Here is a 24,174-nt window from a genome sequence, read left to right as displayed (position 1 = left end):
ACACACACTTTTATTCAAATGTTTGGTTTAATCACTATAATGAATAGTTAGAATATTATTGAACATTTTTTTAACATCCACAAAGCCTGTTGTTTGTGTTTTAATCAAGCTAAATTAATACATTACTATAACCAAAAATTTTATAATAATGTGAATATTATTTAAAGTGTTTTAACATCATGCACATATTTATTGTGGTGGCATTTAAATTATATTTTTATTTTCAATATGTTTTACATAGCAAGATCTCTCTTAAAAAACAGCAACAAATTCGAACCACGAATACCTTTGTATCCATCTATGACAAATAAATTATATACTATACTATAAAATGCGAGTATATGTTTCATTTAGCATCATAAGCTTTATTGGGACATTTGGATACATTTGCAAAAATTGCGTAAAGCTATGGAAATGATTTCCTTAATGTTAAATTATAATATTTTATTTTTCCTTAAATAGTCATAATAAAGAAAATGAATCCATTGCCGTTTAAATTCTAACAAGCGAGCATCTCGAATCGCGGTGATAACAAGTAGGCCGCATTTAGTGCAGCCACAACCAAACTACCCGTACCACCGATACCCATTAAATGTCTCCCGCCCTGTAATTCCGCACACAGGAATGATAGACAACTTCATCCACCAATGGAATGTGTGCCTTCTGACAGTCCCTCTAAGGATGGACCAATCAGCGGACAGCACATGAGATCGGGGGCTGCGCGGTCGACCTAGCGCTGGCAAGAAGTTAGTTCCTGCTCTACGCTGGCCGTTTCCTGTAATCGTACAGTGTTGTGAGACGGAGAAAGCCATGTGTGTCGATGCAAAGGTAAATTTAGCACCTCGAAATTATCGCGGGGAAAGTTGGGACATTGGATGGCAGCGTTATTAGGGCATATTTTAGTAGAAAATACGCCCTGGCCAAGTCGAAACAGCTTTGCGGCCTTGTCCATGTCTGTTCGTAGTCGGGCTATGGTTTTTGTAGCACGTTGCCTTTGGTTTGGTCCGGTTTGTTGATGAGAGAGATTGAAAGAGAGTCCGAACGAGAGACTGTGAGATGTATTATGAATGATGGAGAATCTTTGAAACAGCTTAAATCGGCCGTCAGAGAAAAGCAAAATGATCGAGCACATATTTAGCATTTATAGCAATAGGAATCGCCATTGTGAACATTGATGGGGTTTGTCGAGTGTCTGCTTTAGGACTGTTGTTCCACATTGATGGCAAGTCAAGGAAGGCAGTGTTGATTTCGCTTAACATAAATTATATGATTTCCGATGGGCTTAAAAGAATATGACACTAGAGGTAATACAAAATTGCACTCTTTGACTTTTAAAAACAATGTTAGGATACTCGCTAAGTGACCTGCACGTCAGTCAGACATGATGCCATGTGAAGTGATGGCACCGCCGTGTAGTAAGATGCAGCAACTATATAGTATTAATGGTTTAATTAATGTAAAAAAAAAATGTTTCTGTCTTTTCCAGGGCATCATTACACACATTTATTGATGGATCTTCTAGAGCTCACTTCAACCAGACAGAAAGTCAAACGCAAGCAAAAAGTAACTCCTGAGAGTAGGAGAGGATAGAGGAGAGGAAGAGAGAGAGTGAAGAAGGGTGGACCAGTGGACTCTCTCTTTTCCTGTTCCCCCCCCCCCCCCCCCCCCCCCCAAAGTAATTAATTTCAGGTAAGTTTACCTGTCAGACTGGAGATTACATATTAGCTCTGATAGTAATTTGATAGTGATGTGTAGGTATCTTTAACTTTATGAAGGTGCCTGTAGATTTTATTCTCAGTATTTTGTTTTGCATAACAGTATTGATATACTGACATATAGATATATACAGATGCTTATCTAATGAGTGTGTATAATTGTGATTTCATTTATATTATGCATGTCTGTATGTTGTATTTAAGATAGTATGTATAATAATTATTTATTTATTTATTTTTACATTTTATTTACATTTTGAGAAACACTTTTATCCTAAACAATGTCCATTGATTATTTTTTTTGATTATTTATTTATTTATTTAAGGCCAAATATTTGATTAATTTTTGCTGCATATATGAAATCCAGTAACTCTCCTTAATTATGTTATTACTTCATTAACATATGGGAAAAAATACTTGATACTCTCCCTCTCTTTTTTTCCCCTTCAACAGCATAATTGCAAAATCTCTTTGGACTTGTTGGATGTTTTTGTACCGACACTGGATATCACACATTCTTTTCATTTTTTCACATTCTCTTTGACAAGATGGCAGACCCCATTATGGACCTCTTTGATGACACACCTCTGTTCAACTTGGATTCCCTACCGGAGGATGCGTTCTCCTCAGACCCAGTCGAGGAGGCGCTGAAGTTGGCACTGGGCCAAGTGGACCCACCTACGGACCCTACAGCAGATCCTGGTGTCTCTGTGCTCAATGATGTCACAGATCCAGCTCTAATCTCAACACCTGTTGCAGCTCCTGCCTCCATCCCACTGCAGACCATTCAAACACAGCAGTCCACCCAGATGTCTCATGAGGTTTCTGTTGCCCCATCTTCAATTTCTATACAGCCTTCTCTCTCGGTGGCCAGTAATAGCAGTGGGGCGGCAACGGTCCTGCTGAGCTCCTCTCTTGGAGTACCTGTGTCAGGGGCTCAAGTCACCACCCAGCAGCTGCAGACTCAGCAAATCGCTGTTACCCAACAGGCGACAGGGCAGTCGGCCCCAAAAATTGTAATTTTCAAAGGCCCTCAGGGTCAGACTCAAGTGCTACAGGGTGTCACAGGAGCCACAGGCTCTCCAGGGAAAGTCACCCTTGCTAGAGTTCTGACAGGGACCCCGCTCAGGCCAGGGATGGCGGTTGTTTCTGGGGGAACAGTATTAAACGCAACATCTCCTGGGCAGGGACAGGTCAAAGTGGGCACTGGAGTCCAAAGGCTGGTTCAGACTCCAAATGGCCCGATGAAGCAGGTGTTACTGACCTCTGTGCCCCAGACTCAATCGCAGGTTCACACTCAGCCAGTCCAGGTGCAGATACCTGCGCAGACGCAGCTCCAGTCACCGTCACAGCCAGCACAGGTACAGTCGCAAGTCCAGGTGCAGCCTCAGACGCAGGTGGCATTACAAACACAGGACCAAGTGTCAGCTACTACATCCCCTGGAACGTCAGCAGCTGCCGTCCGACCTCAAGGGGTCACACTTTCAGCAGTTTCACAGCAGGTCAGTCTCTGCCAGGTTTATTATTGTCAATTGAAACTAGAACCAGAAAACTACGGTTTGGTTGCTTGAAATAAAATAATCCTAAACCTAAATATTAATTATAATAAGTAACATAAATATAAAAAATATCAAGTTATATAATTTCTAATTGTGTTAATTATAATATGAATAATATGTAAGTATTATAAATTTTATATAGATTTATTTCAGCTAGTTTCATAGGCTGCATATATATATATTATTTTTAATTTTGTTAATTATAATATGAATAATATGTAAGTATTATATATATATATATATATATGTAAGTATTATAAATTTTATATAGATTTATTTCAGCTAGTTTCATAGGCTGCATATATATATTTTTTTATTTATTTATTTAAATGTATATTTGTTAAAATAACACAACAATATTACTAAAACTTGAACTACAATTAAAACAAAATATGAAAATAAAAAACTCATTAAAAATATTAATAAAAACTAATGATATATCGCTGATGATAAAATAAAAGTTGTCTCTACGCTGTTTTTACCAATTTGTAATTATTTTTATTGTTAGAATCTTAATAGCCCTTAAATTCTCTATTCAGGGGGAACCGAAGAGGATCACACTGGTGCTACAGCAGCCCTCGCAAGGTGGAGGCCAGGCTGGGACAGTGACAGTAGGGGGAACTGCAGCTGCAGGGGTGGGTCAGCAGGGCCAGCAGCACAGGCTGGTGTTGGGCTCTCTGCCAGGGAAGTTGGTCCTGCAGGGGGGCCAGCTGGCAGCTCTCGCCCAAGCCAAGATGGGTCAAACGGGTGCACAGCCGAAAGTGCTCACCATTCAGCTGCAAGTTCAACAGCAGCCCAACCAACAGGGAGCCAAGGTGAATGAAAGCATAGGTTGTGTGTTATAAGATATTCTTTTTCTTGTAACTTGTTGGTGACGGTAAGCTTTTTCTCTGTGTGCAACAGTTTCAGTTGGTTTCTGGGGCAGGTAATGCTGGTGGCAGCCCTCAGGTGGTGCAGATTTCTCAAGGCCAAGGAGGACAAAGACTAGCAGTGCCTCTTAAACTACTTCTGCAGCCACAGGTAGGACAATTCTTGCACCTGTCTTATGGTTCTGCGATGTTCTTTGATGTATATAGAGCCATTAAGTAACATTGCATTCTGTTATTTCTGTACCACTTGGAATCTGAAGAATATGAAGTATTGTTTTAAAGTTATTTAAAGATTTAAAGATTTTATATAATGTGTATATACTCCTTGTCTGGTTTAATTCCTTACAATGATTTTGATTCATAAAATGTTCCATTAATGATTCTTTTAGTACCCAAAAGGACAAAATATTCGGTAAAAGAAAAGGCATTTCGTTGCCAAATGACTGAGAGAGTTTCAATAACTAAACATAAACAATTCTTTCCAAAGTTAAATGTGTGTGTGTGTATATATATATATATATATATATATATATATATATATATATATATATATATATATATATATATATATATATATATATAGGCCTATATATACATATACATATACATACATACATACATACATAACTGTTTTATATAAATAAATGCATTGTTGTATAATATAATAAAGTGTTTTTTTAGATTATTATAATTTGTTTATTATTATGAATTCTGTTATTTAAAAAACCGTACAATAACTCGACTGGTTAAAGTCTTACAAGTAGTTACAAGCTGTATGTCACTCTTCAAAGTCATTCAAATGTCATTTGGGTCCAATATTTGTAAAAATATGCATAATAACTTATTTTCTGTTCCCAACCATTTTGTTTACATGGTGACAAAGTACAGTTCTCAGAACAAACTGTCAATTTTCTGCAGTCACACACTGCTTCCAGTGCTGGTGGGGCCGTTTCTGTGGTTAAAGTTATCAATACCTTGGCTACCGGCTCTGCGTCCGGCACCACAACTACAGCTGCGTCTTCCGGTGTGCGTTTGGCAAAGGTCCAGGAGCCTGTGCGAAAAGTGGAGACCCTGTGCAAACAGGAGAAAGCAAATCGCATTGTTGCTGAGGCCATCGCACGGGCCAAAGCCAGGGGTGAAAGGAACATCCCCCGTGTGCTCAACCAGGATGAACTGCCAGCTGGACAGACCTCTGCAGATCTAGAGGATGCTGCAGGGGCTGGAGGAGCCAAAAAGAAAGGAGGTGGTGGTGGTGGTAGTGGAGGGAGCAAGAAGAAAAGCCCAAGTGCAGGAGTAGGAAAACTGGTGGTAGGAGGAGACAAGAAATCCAAGGCAAAGACTCCAGGAGTGGTTTCTGGAGGTGGAGGCAGTAAAAGTAAATCCAAGACTAAGCTCAAGTAAGTTATGATTTCTGATCCTCCCTGGAAAAGTTTGACCCATTTATGTATTTGCCTTTGCCTTTTTTTTTGTTCTTACACTTTATTTCCTCTCCATAGCACCATCACTCTAGTGGGTGGTAAGAAAAGGAAAAGAAATGCGTCCTCTGATCATTCAGATATAGATCTTAGCCCACCTGTTTCACCCCGCACACTGGAGGAGGAAATGTCACAGGTATTACATGCTTCAGTACTACTTACTAAAATAAAATCAGTCACTCACTTAGTGATTCATAGCGGCCATATTAAGCCATTGAAGTGTTGTACATGTTGGCAGGAATTAGAGTTGCATTGTGACAGAATTTTTAATATAGGGCATCAGAACAATGCCATAAATCTGATTCATTGACTCTACTATGATTCTGTCTGTCCAACAGAAGCGACGTTCTAACCGTCAAGTGAAGAGGAAGAAGTACACAGAGGATTTGGACATTAAAATCACAGACGATGAAGATGAAATGGACGCGGACATTGATGTAACCACAGCTCCTGTGTCTGGTGCAGGGTATCTCCAGTCCATGGGAGCAGAACTCCGGCAGGAACTGGATGGGGATGGTCTTCCAAGCATGCAGTTTTTTGTGGTGCGTCAGCACTTCGGTCATAGCAGATTGGACGTTTGTGGTTCTTACTACCATTTTTTTTCCTTTCTCATTACTGGTTTTGTCAGACATTTTTGGTTGTTTACAGTTGACCCTATACCACCAGTAATAAAAAAATTTTTGATTTGTGTGGGCATGTTTCTGATTTGTTTCAGGAGAACCCAAGTGAGGAGGACGCTGCTATTGTGGATAAAATATTGTCTATGCGGGTGACCAAAAAGGAGGCAAGTATCTGTTCATGCTAATTACTACCATTCGAGAAATCTTGTGCTAGTTTACTCTGACTAAATATTCATGGCATTTTCCTGTCCTGATCCAGGTGTCTCCAGGGCAGTATACTAATGTGGAGGAATTTTTTGTGAAATATAAAAACTAGTAAGTCATCACCTATTTTTTCAAGCCTTTGTTGTGAAAATAGACCAGATTTAGTTTTTGATTTTTTTTTTTTTTTTTTTAAAGAAAACTTTAACTCTTTAAATGGTTAGTTCACCTAAAAATGAAAATTAGCCCATGAATTACTCACCCTCAAGGCATCCTAGGTGTATATGACTGACTTCTTTCAGACGAATCCAATCGGAGTTATATAAAAAATTGTCTTTGATCTTCCAAGCCGTTTAATGACAGTCAGCGGGTGTTGCAGTGCTTCAGTCCAAAAGAAGTGAAATAAAGCGCATCCATTTTATAATAAAAAGTGTCTCAAATGGCTCCGGGGGGGTGAACAAAGTCCTCCTTTAGCGAAGCGATGCGTTTTTGTAAGAAAAATATCCATAATCAAAACGTAATAATCACTTTAATCTAGCTTGCGTTAACAGTTGTACACGGAAGCAGCTCCGGGAGCATGACGTATGAGGTCAGCGTTACGCATGCGCCGGTGAGACTCGTGAAAACCAACGTTTGTTCCGGGGGGATGATGTATGAGGTTTTTGTTGCTTTTGCGTTGGAAAACCAGTCTCCTCTTGGCTTATATCGAAATCCTCCGACATTCTTCTTTACAAATCCTCATTTTGTACTTCTAATTCGTGACCATTGTTTTGTTTTGATCTCTCTCCTGTGCTTCCGCGTTCATCACTTTTAAATGCGGCACATGTGCATCGCCGACCTCATACATCATCTGCCTGGAGCTGCTTTCGTGTACAACTGTTGGCACAAGCTAAATTAAAGTGATTATTATGTTTTGATTATGGATATTTTTCTTACAAAAATGCATTGATTCGCTACATGCAACACCCGCTGACTGCCATTAAACAGCTTGGAACATCAAAAACAATTTTTTATATAACTCTGATTGGATTTGTTTGAAGAAAGTCATATACACCTAGGATGCCTTGAGGGTGAGAAATTCATGGATTAATTTTCATTTTTGGGTGTACTAACCCTTTAAATCTGCCATATTATAAACAATCGATCAAGCAATAATTTTGTGGAAATGTAATTCTTATTTCTTGAATGTTTATTTATGATGTGTTTCTAGTTCATACATGCACTGTGAATGGGCCAGCCTTGAGCAGTTGGAAAGAGACAAGAGGATCCATCAGAAGCTAAAGAGATTCAAGACAAAACAGGCACAGATGAGGAACATATTTCAGGAGGTAAGACCCTATATATTTGAAATTAGGCAAGTGTGAAATATTTTGTTTGGTAGTATGAGACATATGGCTTTAGAAAATTTCACTAATTGTGATCTTGAATATTAACAAACATATCTGGAATGCTTCCCTGTGCTTTAGGATGAGGAACCTTTCAATCCAGACTATGTGGAGGTTGATCGTATTTTGGATGAGTCACATAGTGTCGATAAAGACAATGGGGAGGTAAGAATTCATCGACCACAGACAAAATTTTTAAATATCTAATAACTGATATTACGTGCATTTGTGAGACTATTTGAATGGTTTGTTAAAAAGAGTAATTTGTTACTGTATCAGACTGCACTGGTCTGCTGTGCATAGCCAGTGATTTTTAACAAGATCTTTGTAGTATTTCTTGGTACCTAGTCTTATCTAATCACATTTAATTCAAACTGCACAGTGCCAAAACACTGGTTCTGAGTGTTGTTTTCCCTCTCACAGCCGGTTGTGTACTACCTAGTGAAGTGGTGCTCTCTGCCCTATGAAGATGCTACTTGGGAGCTGAAGGAGGATGTTGATGAAGCAAAAGTGGAAGAATTCAGGAAGATTGAAAGCCGCCCGGCCCGACTCAAGAGAACTGTGAGATACTGGCACGCTCATCCACTGCATACCATTTTATCTGCCTCTTCCTCTCTCCTCTCAGTGCCTGGTCACCAGAGCATTTTTACCCTGTCTGTATTCTTTAGTTTTCATTAAGAAACAGACCAGACAGTGGTTAATTATTAACATGACTTGCTCTTCCATCAGCCTCGACCTGCTGCAAGTGCCTGGAAGAAGCTTGATGAGTCCAGAGAGTATAAGAATGGGAACCAGCTCCGAGAGTACCAACTGGAGGGAGTCAACTGGCTGCTCTTCAACTGGTACAACAGGTAAATACCCTGCTAATACACTAAGGCCACGTGTCCACCAAGGATGGGTTTTTTCTCTTGGCTTGGGTGGCTTTTTTTTTTTGTTTTTTTTGGTGGGGCTGCTGTTTTTTTTTTTGATGGAAGAAGGTAGTGGGCTGAGGTGTTTTTTTTATCTCTGTGCCGAGAGTTGAGGAATGTTCAACTTTGGGTAAAACGCTGCACTCATCACTGTCACAATGGAGGAGGGGCGGGACTAATACGCCGGCTAATATTGACATTAATATTGCTTGTCTACGAGTATTCATGTCTGTATTTGATGTGATACCCGGACTTCTGTTAATATTGATATGAGAAATAATGCTTGAAGTATTTCATTCACGATGTATCTGCCACATTACTTCTGCTGATATTTAGTATCATAGCAACCAAAGCGTCTCAACTGAAAAAAGCACTTTTTTTCAGTTTTGTTTTATATCGCTTTAGGATGTGAGTTTTCAGCAGATGGGCAAGTGTTTTCAGCTGGCTAAAAATGCTTTGGCGGACACATGGCCTAAGAAATGATGAAATTTGAAGCTCATAAATATAAAAGGGGTTTTATAGACATCCACAAATTGTAAAAAAGTTTTAATATTTTGTTTGTTTTAAAGAACTTTCCACATTAAGGAATGTTTAAAGATTTTTGAATTTTTAGTTTTGTTCATTTTAGTCTGTGTTTTAGCTTTGAGGTATCTTTAGACTTGTGTACTCTTAGATGACAAATTAAACCAATATAGACCTTTTTAAATTTAATATTTATCTTTTTGGAATTTGTATTCAAGGATATTGATGATTTATTTTTTGTTATTTGTTTCATGATATGTGGTGCATAATATGTGCCCTAGAATAAGATTGTTCCCTCCCCCTCAATTATAAATACCACCTGCCACTGATCCAATGCTAAAGCAGTATCTTGGAGATACAAAACCATTAGTAAATAATTCCAGAGCCTTCTATTTGGACTGATCAGCAGCCTCCTGATGATGATTGTGGGTGTCCTTATCAGAACAGTCACCCTGGGATCTTTGTTTGAATTGTTATGGCCTTACTCAATTAACAAATGCATTTGGTGATTTTAATTGGGTCAATATTGATTTTTTTTGTTTGGTTTTTTAATTGGTTAAATATAGGGTTGTCTACAACTTTATATGTTTTGTTTATTTGTTAATACTGTTTTTTTTTTTCTCTCTCTTTTATGAAGAAAATTGTTGTTCCTCTTTATCCATTTCTTACACCCTCTCTTCTGTATTCATAACTTCCCACACAGGCAAAACTGCATCCTGGCAGATGAAATGGGTTTGGGGAAGACCATTCAGTCTATAGCCCTGCTGTCAGAGGTGTTTGCTGTAGGGGTCCAAGGGCCGTTCCTCATCATTGCCCCTCTATCCACTATCACAAACTGGGAGAGAGAGTTTTGCACCTGGACAGAAATGAATGCTATTGTTTACCACGGCAGTCTGGCCAGTAGACAGATGATCCAGCAATACGAAATGTACTGCAAAGATGACAAGGTTGGTTTAGATGTGTGCATTGTGTGTTTCTGTCTCATCAGTTTGATTGCTACTATATTATCAGCAGTGCTGTTACTTTTGACTAAAACTGTTAAACATTTATGGTAATTTAAATAAATCTGAAATTACATAATATATAAATATTAGAAACTTATTTATTTCATTTAAGTGCCCAGACAGCATGCATTATTTTCAATGTAATAAAAAATAAAATATAATTTTATTTATTTATTTTAAGTGGAGAGACAGCATGAATTATTTTCTGTGTTATTATAGACCTTGTCTTCTTCAGGGACACTTAATACCAGGGGCCTATAAGTTTGATGCTCTGATCACAACTTTTGAGATGATTCTATCAGATTGCCCAGAGCTGAGGGAGATTTCTTGGCGCTGTGTAGTTATTGATGAAGCTCACCGTTTGAAGAACAGAAACTGCAAACTCCTGGACAGCCTCAAGATGCTTGACCATGTAAGTGATTCATCTTTTTATTTTTTGCTTTCTTTAAAAGAAACTGAATGTTATTAATATATTAGTTAAAAAAATTGTTGTGATTCATTAATTTGTCAGTTCATTCTTTTTTCCCTTTTCAGGAGCATAAAGTGTTGTTGACAGGCACTCCACTTCAAAACACAGTAGAAGAGCTGTTCAGTCTGCTGCACTTTCTGGAACCAGCCCAGTTCCCCTCAGAGATAGAGTTTTTGCGCGAGTTTGGCGATCTTAAAACAGAGGAGCAGGTAGAAAAAAAATGTTAGAACATTTTGGCAGATACATCATTTGTTAAGAGCATTAGCAGTTTCCAACACAGTCACTATCTTTGATTATCAGGTCCAGAAACTGCAGTCAATCCTAAAGCCCATGATGCTGCGTAGACTGAAAGAAGATGTAGAAAAGAACCTTGCCCCAAAACAAGAGACCATTATTGAGGTATGAACTCTAAGTTTATAGCATCAGGACTTTTCTAGATGATTCATTCTCTTTGCTTTTGTAAGTTTTGAGTGCATCATTTTCTGTGGTCCCCAGGTGGAGTTGACTGATGTACAGAAGAAGTATTACCGTGCTATTCTAGAACGTAACTTCAGCTTCCTTAGCATGGGAGCCACGCATAACAGCAATGTACCCAATCTCCTCAACACAATGATGGAACTTCGAAAGTGCTGCAACCATCCTTACCTCATTACAGGTACTGAATTTATGGCTGTTCCCTTTTAGTGGCTCTTATGTAATTTTAGGCTTGCAGTCTTTGTTTACATGTTGCTGAGCATAGGTTTTACTTCAAACTTGTGAACGCATCGGTTCTGTAACACGCACACACACACACATGCTAAAATGCTGTTTATTGGTTTCCCATCCTGATTAGCTGTTTTTTTTAATAATTATTATTGCTTATCTTTTTGTTGTCCACTTTCCACTTTTTGTCTCTCTGTGTAGGTGCTGAAGAGAAGATAGTGGCTGAGCTGAGGGAGGTGTATGATCCTCTGGCTCCAGACTTTCATCTCCAGGCTCTGGTGCGCTCTGCAGGGAAACTGGTCTTGCTGGATAAGCTGCTTCCTCGCCTTAAGGCTGGCGGGCACAAGGTGCTCATCTTCTCACAGATGGTGCGGTGCCTCGACATCCTTGAAGACTACCTCATACATAAGAGGTACAGCTTTAAAAATGTAAACTGTGAAATGGAAATGTGTAATTTAGAAGGCAACTGCAGCCAAAGAGTTTTAATTCTGCCTTCTGGTTTGTCAGATGGATCTAAAATGAGATATTCTGTCTGATTAGATATCTGTATGAGCGCATTGACGGCCGGGTCAGAGGAAATCTGCGACAAGCGGCCATTGATCGCTTTAGTAAACCTGATTCAGATCGGTTTGTCTTCCTGCTTTGTACCCGGGCTGGAGGTTTGGGCATTAATCTGACTGCTGCTGACACCTGTGTCATTTTCGACTCGGACTGGAACCCACAGAATGATCTTCAAGTGAGGATCTCACATTATATCTTTTTTAGTGATTTCAGTGCATTAAAGACAAGGTTTTCTGTTACATGTGTTCAGTCTCATTATGTGTCTTCTCTTCCACACAGGCTCAGGCACGTTGTCATCGTATCGGTCAGTCTAAAGCGGTGAAGGTGTATCGTCTCATAACCAGAAACTCCTATGAGAGGGAGATGTTGGACAAAGCGAGTCTTAAACTGGGACTTGATCGAGCTGTTCTACAAAGCATGAGTGGAAATAAAGACAGCAGTGTTAACGGGGTAAGAATGAAAGAAATCATCATTTCATATTGCTCTATTAAAGGGATAGTTACCAAAAGTCGTTCAAAACCTGTATGTTTTGGTGAATTACTTTAAATTTTTCAAGTTCAACACAGAAGTCACTTTGTGATTGATCATCACTGGTATGCTATTAATTTTCATCAGATCCAGCAGTTCTCAAAGAAGGAGATAGAGGATTTGCTCCGTAAAGGTGCTTATGCAGCCATTATGGATGAGAATGATGAGGGCAGCCGTTTCTGTGAGGAGGACATCGATCAGATACTTCAGAGAAGAGCAACTACTATCACTATAGAGAGTGAAGGTAAAGGATCCACCTTCTCCAAGGCCAGTTTTGTGGCGTCTGAGAACCGCACAGATATTGCTCTAGATGATCCTGAGTTTTGGCAGAAGTGGGCCAAGAAAGCCGATATAGACATGGACTCTTTCAACAGGAAGGTACAGTGTAGCATTTGGAGAATGGTTACTGTATCTTTTATTTTCTGCTAGTCTATCCTTTTATTCCTTAATCCTTTGTTTTCTTTCATGCTTACTCTTTGCAGAATACTCTTGTGATTGACACACCAAGAATAAGAAAACAAACGCGTCAGTATTCCAGCCTGCGTGGAGAGGGTGGTGATCTGTCTGACTTGGACAGCGATGATGACTACCCACCCCATAATTCCCGACAATCTCGGGCCTCCCGACGCTCAGACCGGCATTCTGGTGGTGGTTATGGGCGCACAGACTGCTTCAGAGTGGAAAAACACTTACTTGTTTATGGGTATGTGACTTTCTTCCTGATCGTGTTTAGCTGTGTGGGTTTTAATTCACCTGTTTATCTCATGAGTATGGAACTTTCTGTGGAATTATAATTTCATACATTTTAAATTTCAACATGATTTTGTCTATACAGGTGGGGCCGCTGGCGGGATATCCTGTCTCATGCTCGCTGTAAGAGGCGTCTCAGTGAACGTGATGTGGAAACCATCTGCCGTGTCATCCTTGTTTTCTGTCTGATACATTACCGTGGAGATGAGAACATCAAGAGCTTCATCTGGGAGCTAATCACCCCTCCAGAGAATGGACGAGAACCACAGGCTCTGCTTAATCACTCTGGTATGACTCTCTCATTATAATCTTTTTTAATTAATACTCTGATTCTACCAGCAAGGACCCTCTGGTGGTTTTCCATCAGGTCTTCAGTTTTTCATGGTCAGCATTGCCCAGCCACCTTTTCACTCTCTCTCTCTCATTCTATCTTTCAAATTGGTTGTGAAGCAGCGATTACACAAAACAGTTGTCCTCAAATATGACTGTAAGAAAAGACTAGTATTATTGGGCTAATTAACATAAATAATTGTAATAATTACAGTATAAAATAATTTGTTTGGACATGATTGTTCATAACCAGCCCCATTACAGAAATAGTGTTTAAAGATTGTTTTAGTATTGGTAATTTTCACCTTGTGCTCATAGTTTTGATTTAAAATACTTCTTATCCGGTCTGGCAGTCACATATAGTCTAGACAAAAAAGGTCAAATATTTCAAAGCATGACACATATTTCATTTGAAACTTCATACGCATTTGAGTGCCGCTCCCATTAGGGATGTAACGTTTAACCTCGAACCGGTTGAAAATCAATTAAAAAAATGTGACGATTCAAATTGGTTGAGATGCCAAACAAATCGCGTTACAATTGCAGTAAGAGTTTATATGAATGTATCTCACAGGGGAACCATCTCTAGAAAAGTTTACATGGTATTTTTTCATCTTGCCTCTGAACAATCAAAGATTATAGAATACCCAAGACGTGTCACTCGTATAGTTTTGAATGGGGAAAAATTAAACGCTCAATATGGCCGCTTTTATGAGACAATTGTCAGATTTCATTGATAATTTCATTGGTGATTAAATATGAAATTTAATCTTAAACTTGGCGAACAGTTTTGGAGAATTTGGTGTTTCCTCATTCAAAGAGATAGGAACTGCACTTGCATGCCCGAGAGGCATTTCAAAAATGGCCGCCGAGTGACATAAATTGTCTTAAAGGGACTTTGGAACAATGCATATTAAAGTAGTGTTCATAAGCACAGCTCTGCTTTTTTTTTTTACAGTTGTAACCCAAGAAACACTGTATCATGGCTGTTCATAAGTGCCACCTGGTGTCAGAGAGTGAATTTGCATCTCATTCAGCCCGTCTGCTGTTTCGTCAGATTTTTATGTAGTATAGTTTCACAAAGCTAAAGTCAGAGCATTCTGTTTTTTTTTTTTAATTTAGATTAAAGAGTAGTCATGCTGCATGTATGCTGCATCTTTATTCGCAGCATGATTAAAATCCAGTGGTTGCCTCTAATTTTAAATGGAAAGAACACAGACTAAGCCTTAAGAGATTTCTTTTATTTGTAACTTACTTGTTTGATTTGGGGTTTGTTTTAAAATTTCAGTTTAGTTTTGTTGTATTTCAGTTTCACAAAGAAACGTGCAGCAATAGCCAAATAAAACGAGACCTTTTCATTTACTGTATGTCTTCAATCTCATTTTGTTAAAAACAAAAATATTGAGACCATCAAATCGTGAAATCAAAATCGTGAATCGAATCGTGAGTTGAGTAAATCGTTACATCCCTAGCTCCCATACTACTCTCCACTGGAAATGAATGTCTTCCAGTTTGCCAAAGATTGTGAAAAGGCGGCTTTATAAAGCAACATCCTATGTAGGTTGTGAAATAGAGCATCATGCTAAGCAAGCTTAAAGCTTTTATAAATGCTCATAATGGTGCTTTTCTTTCCTTTAGGTCTGTCCATCCCTGTCCCTCGTGGCAGGAAGGGGAAACGAGTGAAGGCTCAGAGCTCTTTTGATGTGCAGAAAGTTGAGTGGATCCGAAAATATAATCCTGACAGTCTTCTGCTTGATGACAGTTACCGAAAACACCTAAAACACCAGTGCAACAAGTATGTTAGACCTATCAGGGACACTATTTAATTATACTCTGCAAAATATTAGCTTGAGTGTCTTAATTTCACTGTCCCCTTTTTTAGAGTGTTGCTGAGAGTACGTATGCTGTATTACCTGAAACAGGAGGTCATTGGAGAACATGCAGATTCTGTATTGAGAGGAGCTGATGCAAGGTATAGCCATCATCTAATGTCATTGCTTTAGATAAAATCATCATCACTTTGGATAAAAGCATCTGCTAAATGCATAAATTCAGTTTGTTCAAATGTTCAACTAAATGCAGAAGTTTGCATCGCTTTGGATTGAAGCATTTGCTAAATGCAGAAATGTAAATTTCATTAACAACTGGTGTGTTACCAACATCAACAGTTATTACTAAATCTTTAATTCTTTGCTCTTTTTATGCTGTGTAAGTTTAAATATTAGAGTTTCTGTGCTGCATTGATCAAGTTTCACAATTTAGATTGAAAACTCCTTTAAATTCCTTTACTGATGCTAGTGTGTTTCCTTGCAGGGATATTGATATCTGGTTGCCTGAAATGGAGCAGCAGGACGTTCCGTCTGGCTGGTGGGACGCAGAAGCTGACCGATGCTTGCTTATTGGTGTCTATAAGCATGGTATGTGCAGGCTTTATTAACGTCATGTCCAAGGGTGTTCAGTTATTTAAGAAGAACTTAAGTCATTAAGTCTTAGGAGAGTTTATCTAGTTTCAAGAGTTACAAGTCATTCTGAACTGCCCCACAAGCTAAATATAGTTTTGCAGATCACTGTGTTTTATCATCTGCATCTTGCCTTTTCAGGATATGAGATGTATACCACTATGCGTGCTGACCCCTGCTTATGTTTTGTTGAGCGATGTGGCCGTCCAAATGAGCAGGACATTAACGCGGAGCAGCAAGCAGCAGACCCAGAGCTTGGGGAGGGGTCAGTATCAGACAGACCTGGGCAGTGTTTCTCAAAAGCATTGTGAGCTAAATTGACCGTTGAGACCATTAGTGACAATGGTTTTACAATCTACTTAGGCTTACGATGCTTTTGGGAAAATGCAGACCTGATCTCTTGACTCCTGCATTATAATTTTGCAGCTTATATGATTTATTGGTATAGTTAATCTTCTGGATGAGTTTCGTTGAATTTTCTTGTGAACTTGTATGTTCTTATTGTGTTTTAGAGGAGACTATGACAAGTACTCAGAAGATCCAGAATTCAAACCTGCGACAAGACACACCAAGGAGGTATATGAAGAGGTAAACGCCTTTAGAGTCACATCAGTTTTGTTCCTGTAACCTTTTTTTCCTGTGTTGTTGTAAGAAATTAAAATTTAAAAAAAAAAATGGATAATGTGTTCCTCAGGCTGATTCGGTGAATGTAGACGGCGAGATTTGTGTGGAAGATCGCTCTGCCCCTGTGCAGGTTGAGGGGCCATCTTCGGTATCGTCAGATTTGTGTTACTGGCCAACAAGCTCGTCGCTCACAGCCAGACTTCGCCGTCTTATCACAGCCTACCAACGCAGTTACAGACGAGAGCAGCTTAAGATGGAGGCAGCAGAGAAGGGCGACCGTAGACGTAGACGCTGTGAACAAGCCACAAAGCTCAAAGAGATAGCCCGACAAGAACGACAACAAAGGTATGTTCCTCAAGAAACCCGTTCCTGATGCCTCCTCTTCAGTCTCGCTGTCCAGCATTCTCATAAGCTTCTCTGTTTCAGGTGGACTCGTAGGGAGGAGTGCGATTTTTACAGGGTGGTTTCAACTTTTGGGGTCGAAAGAATAAAGAAAGAGGCTGATGCTTCAGAAGGGGACGAGCATCATATGGACTGGAATCGCTTCCGTTCTTTTGCTCGACTTGATAAGAAAACCGATGAGAGCTTGACACGTTACTTCAAGTGCTTCATGTCCATGTGTCGGAAAGTGTGTCACCTTCGGCCAGCACGTGGAGATGGTACATTATACTTAAAAAATGTTGTATGTACTTTTACTTGAAGTCAATGCGAAAGTGTTCATATTCATCTACTCGTATACTTTACTTATTTTAAGCGGAAGTAGAATGCTGAATAAGAACCTGTTTGGAAATTGGTTTAGCTTAGGGATGCAAAATATATTAGTTTATTTAAAAACAAAATGTTGATTAATATTTTATATTTAATTGCATATATTCATTTCTCCTGTTTTTGAATTTAGATTATTACCTTTAAAAACAAATCTTTAATAAAACTATTTTTTAAATACTGTACAGTGTTCCATTACAATGTCTTTTAAAAATCGTTTTCAGTAGTTGAAATATAAATATTAGAAGTACTAAAATTACTAAAACTGAAATAAACATAAAGCTAAATAGAGTATTTTTTTAATAGCACATTGTCTGCTGTTATCCCTGATTCCTCTCTTAGAATCTCAAGATTTGTCCCAATCTCTGGCCCCCATCACAGTAGAACGAGCCTCGCGTACACTCTACAGGGTCGGCTTGCTGTGCCGGCTACGTGAGCACGTTCTTCCCCACCCCTCGTTGGAGGAACGCCTCAGCCTGGCACCACCCTCCTCTGACCTGCCCAGCTGGTGGAGCATCCCACAGCATGACCACGAGCTGCTCTTAGGCGCCGCTAGACATGGCATCAGCCGCACAGAACTCTCAATCTTCCCTGACTCACAGTACTCATTCAGTCAGACCCGCCAAGACTACCTCCAAAACCAGCAAGCCCAAGCGGCTTCACAGATTCACGCGTTAAGTCAATCACAGGATCCAACCACTATCAAGGAGGAGAGCCTAGATGATGAGTCTCGGCTGCTGGGGGTGGAGGCCCTCTGTCCGTCAGACTCTCCAGCCATGCTTCTCTCCCATTCTGAGGGGAAAGTTGGAGTTCAGGCTGCATGGGGCTGGAAGAGCAAAAACAATGTTCCGAGTGAGAGAAAAGGAGGAAGAGATGGAGGTGAAGGACCGTCAGATTCAGATTCTGATTCAGACTCTGGCTCATCTTCCTCCTCACGTCATTCTGGCAGCTCAGATGACAGCGGAGACAGTGATGCTGAGAGAGAACAAGGTGAGGAGACACTGTTGCATTTAAATCATGTTCATGGTAACCTATAAAAGTATAGCTTAAAATGTAATTTTTTAGGGATGGAACGACTCACTCAACTCACGATTCGATTCAATTTACGGAACGGATTTCACAATTAAATTTTTTCATGTTTTTTTAAAAACGAATTAGATTTAAGACAAATTATAAATGAAAAGGTGTCAATTTATTATTTATTGCTTGGACAAAATGCTGCACATTTCTTTTCTTCATTTCTTTTTGAAATATGTCCAATAATAAAACTAAATTGAAATTTTAAAACAAACATCAAATCTATTCAAATAAATAAAAAAAACCTCTTTATATAAACAAACGCTTTGTCTGTGCTCTTTCCACTCAAAATTAGAGGCAACCACTGCATTTAAATCACAATCCAAACAAGGATGCTGAATACGTGTAGCATGAGCAGTTTTTAAAATCTAAATTAGATTGTATAATTTGACATTTTAAAACAAAAACAGAATGTTCTGACTTTAGTTTTGTGAAACTATACCACAGATAAAACTTTTGCACAAAACAAAGACAGCAGAAGGGCTGGATGAGATGCAATTTCACTCTCTGACAGCAGGTGGCGCTTATGGAACAGCAGTAATACAACGTTTCCTGTGAAAAAAGCAGCACAGCGCTTATGAATGCTGCTTTATATGCATTATACAGAGAAAATATCATCTAAACTTTTCTGAAGACAGTTCCCCTCAGAGATACATTCATATAAACTCCTATCCTCAACTGTATCGCGATTCGTTTCACATCTCAACTGATTTGAATCGTAACATATTTGTATCGATTTTCAACTGGCTTGCGGCGAATCGTTACATCCCTATTATTTTTTTCATTGTTTTATGTTTAAGATGTTCAGTATGCAACTCAAAATTCATGTTATAGCTGTTTGCTCTGAAATGACTTTTCTTCAATCCAGCTAAATCATCGTTGCTTAAACTCAAAATGTTTAATTTAAATAACATACAGTAAAAAAATTTTGATTAATTAAGGCATTTTTGTGCAAATTCTTTCATTATATACACACCAGAAAGAATGATGCTATTTAGCATTTCTGTTTATTGGTACCGAAATAACAATACATAGTAATAAACAGCAAAAAAAATTATTTATTAAGGGAAATTAATCAGATTATTTAGCAAGGAAACATTCAATTAATCAAAGGTGACAAAGACTTTTATAATGTTGCAATAGTTTTCTTTCAAATTGTTTCAAACAATCCTGACGAAAAATAGCACAATTTCCATATAAATAATAATCTTACTGAAATGTTTATCGGTTTTGTATTTTAACCGAAGCATTTGAATGCATGAAAAGTACCACATAGTGACTTTAACATTTGCTGAATCAGATTTTTGAATCCATTTCGTTATAATGAATTGAATTTGAACTGACTTTCTTACATTGTTTCTGTTACCTGAGTTTAAAGGATTAGTTCACCCAAAAATCATTTTTTAATTTTTTTTCAAAATGTCAACCCTGTACAACCTTGTTTTCCATAGAACATAAACATGAATGAGCTATTTTTTATTTTCTTCATCATTCAGATCTTCACTGGGCATAATGTTTGTACTTTTGTTCTTTGGCCACCTGTAATGGTTCATTTGTTAATTTGGGAATGATTCTGAATGATTCTGATCTCTTAGCAGCAGCTCTTAAGATGTGTGATGGCGATGAAGAAAACAGCATCCTCTCATTCACACCATCTCAAGAAGGCGCCCCACCCGAGTCCCTCACTGACCCTCTGAGAGTTGATTGGCCCAAAGACCGTGTGTTGATAAACCGAATAAGCAACCTCTGTTCGCTGGTTCTAACGGGGCACTGGCCGTCAGGTCGACGCTATGTCTCTGACATACAGCTCAATGCTACATCTGAAGAGCATGACATCGGAGATGGCCTTGGTTACCCCCGAGTGGCACGCAAAAGCAACAGTGCCCTGTCTACAGAAGCTCTTGAAGGCCAAGAATCAGAGTTTACAGTAAAACTCCTAAAGGTGAGGTGGTCTTCAGATATTTATGCACTTAAACTGTCTTTTATGCTTCTGCTTTCATTTTTGGGTTTGTTTCATTTGCTTTAGGAAGAGGGGCTGAAGTTGACATTTTCTAAGCAGGCTCTCATGCCAAATGGTGAAGGGAGTGCACGCAAAAAGAGAAAGGACCACGAGGTACAGAAAAGCAGTTTCATAAATTTGCCCAACTCTGTTTTAAGGAAAAAGTAACCTTTCAGTTTACACTGATGCATTATAGGTAATTCCAGCTGTATAATATGTTTGTATTCTGACAATTAGCTGGTAGATGCCGAAGGGGTTCTCCATGCTCCCCGTAGAAGGGACCTTCCTAACTGGCTCAAAGAAAACCCAGATTATGAAGTGGAGGGAGACATGTTAGAAGTAAGTGTGAAACTCAGGTTGAACTGTCTTCTCGGAGTTCTTCTTGGACGGACACAGCTAAAAATGTTCCTCTCTTTGTTGCAGTTACTGGTGAACCGGACCAAAAGGAAGAGGAGGAGGAAGAGGGTAGAGAAAGGAGCAGCACTTACCGGCAGTGAGAGAGTGAAAGTTATAGACATAAGAACAGGAAAGAAGGTGAGAGAAGACATTTGGCAGTTCTGCCATAAAGGCTGATTTATACTTCTGCCTCGGACCTATGCCGAAGCCTCTATGCCATAGGTTACGTGTCGGTTTTCATTTATACCTCTGCATCACTGTCTTCGTCAACATACAATTACACATGCAGACCACTAGAATGCAGTGTTCACGGGCATGTTGTAACCCACAGTATCAAGGCAAAAGCCGAAGAAGAGGCTGCAGCAGTGATGGCAGTAAAAGAAAGCAACCTTTTTTGGAGCTTGAGCTGTTAAATATCGAAGAACAGATAATTTATTTAAAATGAAAAAACAGGTGATTACAACAGAACAGGAGAAGATGGTGTGTACGACCATTGCACCAAACAAGACAACAGGAGGGAGAATATGTTAGTTATGTCACAAGTGGAAATGCGTATGAGAAATGTAGAGGTGTTTTTTTGTTTTTGTTTTTTACCTGAAAGGGAGTGGTTGTAGCAGACCAATCACAGCGCTTGTTACATTTCTGGAGAGGTGCACGTCAGGCTGTGTTGTAGGCTACGCGTGCTAAGCACAACCTACGACGTAGCTACAGCGTAGTTTCGACGCAGAAGTATAAATCAGCCTTTATTAACACTTTTTCCCGTTAAGACTACATAAAGTAACCAGCACAACAATTTTCAACATTGGTAATAAGAAATTCTTTAACACCAAATCAGCATATTAGAATGATTTCTAAAGGTTATGTAAAACTGAAGTAATGGCTGCTGGAAAGTTTTTTTTCAATGATTTGCTGAGCATAAAAGATTTATTTTATGCTCAACAGTCTACAATGTGTTTTATGTGGGACAGTTATTGTTCTTGATATATTTGAAGAGGAATGCAGTTGGTCTTATACTCAGTCTTATTCTTCTTATTATTTTTTTTTCAGTTTAGTGGAATATACGGGCCTTTACTACAGGACCTGAGAGAGCACCTGGAGGAGAATCCTGACCATGTTGTAGCACCAGAATGGTCTGAGACTGTTCGTAACTCGGTTAGTGTCTTATGTATTAGCTCACTATGTTTATGGTTATTATCCCCATCTACCCTGGTTTTCAAGTCACCTTTTTTTTCTTTTTTCTTTTTATTTATTTTTTTATATATAATACTGATTTGTGTAAAAGCAGCTATGCAAGTGTCAAACAGGAAAATAGTTTGTCAATAATGCAAGAAGACAATAACAAAGTAATTTTTCCAGCTGAAGTCAGTTCATTAATGATTGGGAATCATGATTGTGTAGTGTATTTTAGGTCAGTGAGTGGTTATTTTAGTCTGATCCTTCTCTTTAACCTCAGGGCTTCTTGCCTGAGAGTTTATTCCACAGACTGTTGAGTCCCCATGCTTCAGTCCCCAAAAAGAATCGACATTACCTCTCCACCCCTTCCATCCAGACTGAAGACCCTCTCCTGGGAGGCGGCGAAGGCGAGACATTAGTTTCCGATGGTGCATACATGATGGACGACGAAGATCTGGAGGACGGCAGTCACCTCACGTCATCTCACCACTTCCTTACTCCAGCCTACGATGTGAAGATAGAGCCAAGTGCTCTTGATATGGATGGAGGCGACAGTTTGTCCCAAGGTGGCTATGATAGCTCCGACAGAGAGGCCATTTTGGATGATGTCATCATGGCACCGAAGAATTCAGACTCTTCCTCAAGCTCCGAGGATTGACCAAATCTCATGTTAGATGTATTAGACCGAGATCATGACAGTCTTTTATTTTATTATATTCTGCCTTCATTATTTTTATAATTATTATTGACGTTATTGCTTAAAATATGGAGTAACAGATTTTTTTTTTTTTCTTGGGTTGGATTTGTACTTGACTGTTTTGTGTAGGAAAGATATAGGCGCCTTTTTTTTTCTTTACATCTCATTCGGCACATTCAGAAAAATCTTAATTCCAGATGGATGAAATATATCAATTTCATGTCTCAGATACCCACAGTAAGCCCCTTTCATCCTTTATTGGCTGGGAAAGGAGCTATTTGTCTCACACCCTCAGGCTGAACTGTTTAACAGTGTGCTGGAGGATCCATAGTCATGCACTGAGCTGAGCCATTGTGGTGCCTCGGTCTGGTGAAGAACATTGAGTTTTTGTTGGGTGTAAATCATTTTTGTGTGTGTATGTTTGGGGGATTGGGGGTATGGGTAGGATCTGGGGTTTAGGTTTAGTTACTGAAACAATGTTAGACAGATGATGGCTGTATTGTACAAAGTAGAGTTGGTCCTATGCCTGCAATGATGCAAAAATTATGCGTTTATCCCCGTTTCAATAACTGACTCCAAACTGTCTCTGTGATATAAATATGAATAGCAGTCTACAGTGGAAACTGATGTCGGTTGAATTCATTTCATCAAGTGTTGGTATTTATTTAAATAATGACTACTCAAGGCCCTTTTTATTGACTTTCTGGAATACATGCTGAGTAGATCAAGTTCATTCTGTCATATTTCATACTTGGATGTGTTATCAGCACATGTCATGGTCTTTAATGATTGTTTCAATGAACAACAGTTAGTTTCAACTTTGCTTTCTTGTTGATTTAGTTGACCTATACATACATTAAATCACCAATTTAGAATAGTTTAAATTCTAAGGTTGACTAACACATTGCTAGACCCAAGATTCAATAAAAATCCTAGAAATTCCGTATGCAGCAGGGTTAACACTTCTTGACCTCTACAGTGTTGGAGGTAAGTCAGGTTTGACTATTTGTCACTCTGCCAGAGTTAACAAACAACATTAATGCTTGTTTGTCTTGAAGCGCGCATCTTCCTGAAAGCTGCATACTTTGTGGCTTCTTACTTTAAAACACTGGATTTAGTGCCTTCAGCCATTGACATTTCTGTCCATCATGTGCTTAAATCATTTGACCATCATTATTTAGTATGAGGCAAATATGTAGCTGCTGTGTGGTGCCAAGCATTCAAGAGTCGGTCACAAGCATTGACATTGACAAAACGGGAAACTGTTCTTTAAAATCTCTGATTGAAGTGTAATTAATCGGACTGCTCGGCCAATGAATGCTGTGATATGTTCAGATCATAGACTGTATGGTTCAGATTCATTCTCTGCATTATCAAGTCTTATC

The 24,174-nt window shown here is 39.0% G+C and overlaps 1 protein-coding gene across 4 annotated transcripts; it reads left to right on the top strand.

Moving 5' to 3' along the window:
• The first annotated feature begins 686 nt into the window (after window positions 1-686).
• Window positions 687-23,412, top strand: LOC109099835 (chromodomain-helicase-DNA-binding protein 8). 4 transcript variants are annotated; one of them, XM_042777269.1, is made up of 39 exons: window positions 687-828; window positions 1,487-1,689; window positions 2,170-3,218; window positions 3,815-4,090; window positions 4,179-4,295; window positions 5,063-5,541; window positions 5,641-5,755; window positions 5,958-6,161; window positions 6,335-6,403; window positions 6,499-6,554; window positions 7,651-7,768; window positions 7,907-7,990; window positions 8,249-8,386; window positions 8,555-8,676; window positions 9,959-10,202; window positions 10,495-10,671; window positions 10,794-10,937; window positions 11,029-11,127; window positions 11,224-11,383; window positions 11,632-11,842; window positions 11,971-12,166; window positions 12,271-12,441; window positions 12,607-12,897; window positions 13,002-13,222; window positions 13,355-13,557; window positions 15,238-15,394; window positions 15,482-15,571; window positions 15,913-16,016; window positions 16,200-16,323; window positions 16,571-16,646; window positions 16,753-17,027; window positions 17,109-17,341; window positions 17,790-18,437; window positions 20,123-20,466; window positions 20,551-20,637; window positions 20,761-20,862; window positions 20,947-21,057; window positions 21,967-22,071; window positions 22,373-23,412. In XM_042777269.1, the coding sequence occupies exons 3-39, from the start codon at window positions 2,265-2,267 to the stop codon at window positions 22,748-22,750; spliced, it is 7,683 nt and encodes a 2,560-aa protein (XP_042633203.1). In that variant the 5' UTR covers window positions 687-828; window positions 1,487-1,689; window positions 2,170-2,264; the 3' UTR covers window positions 22,751-23,412. The 4 variants fall into 4 exon arrangements, with proteins under 4 accessions (XP_042633203.1, XP_042633195.1, XP_042633185.1 ...); XM_042777261.1 differs by having other exon boundaries at window positions 20,120-20,466; XM_042777251.1 differs by having other exon boundaries at window positions 5,033-5,541.
• The last annotated feature ends 762 nt before the right edge of the window (window positions 23,413-24,174 follow it).

Source organism: Cyprinus carpio, chromosome A2 (genome assembly GCF_018340385.1).
Source record: "Cyprinus carpio isolate SPL01 chromosome A2, ASM1834038v1, whole genome shotgun sequence".
NCBI classification, from domain to species: domain Eukaryota; kingdom Metazoa; phylum Chordata; class Actinopteri; order Cypriniformes; family Cyprinidae; genus Cyprinus; species Cyprinus carpio.
Note: the sequence above shows the minus strand (reverse complement) of the source record. Positions and strands in the feature narration are given on the sequence as shown.

Excerpts from the sequence above, each read along its gene's own strand:
- LOC109099835 (XM_042777247.1), top strand. The coding sequence starts at position 2,265 with ATGGCAGACCCCATTATGGACCTCTTTGATGACACACCTCTGTTCAAC. Across the intron at positions 11,128-11,223 it reads AACAAGAGACCATTATTGAG|GTGGAGTTGACTGATGTACA; the intron begins GTATGAACTCTA and ends TGTGGTCCCCAG. Across the intron at positions 16,017-16,199 it reads TATTGGTGTCTATAAGCATG|GATATGAGATGTATACCACT; the intron begins GTATGTGCAGGC and ends TTGCCTTTTCAG.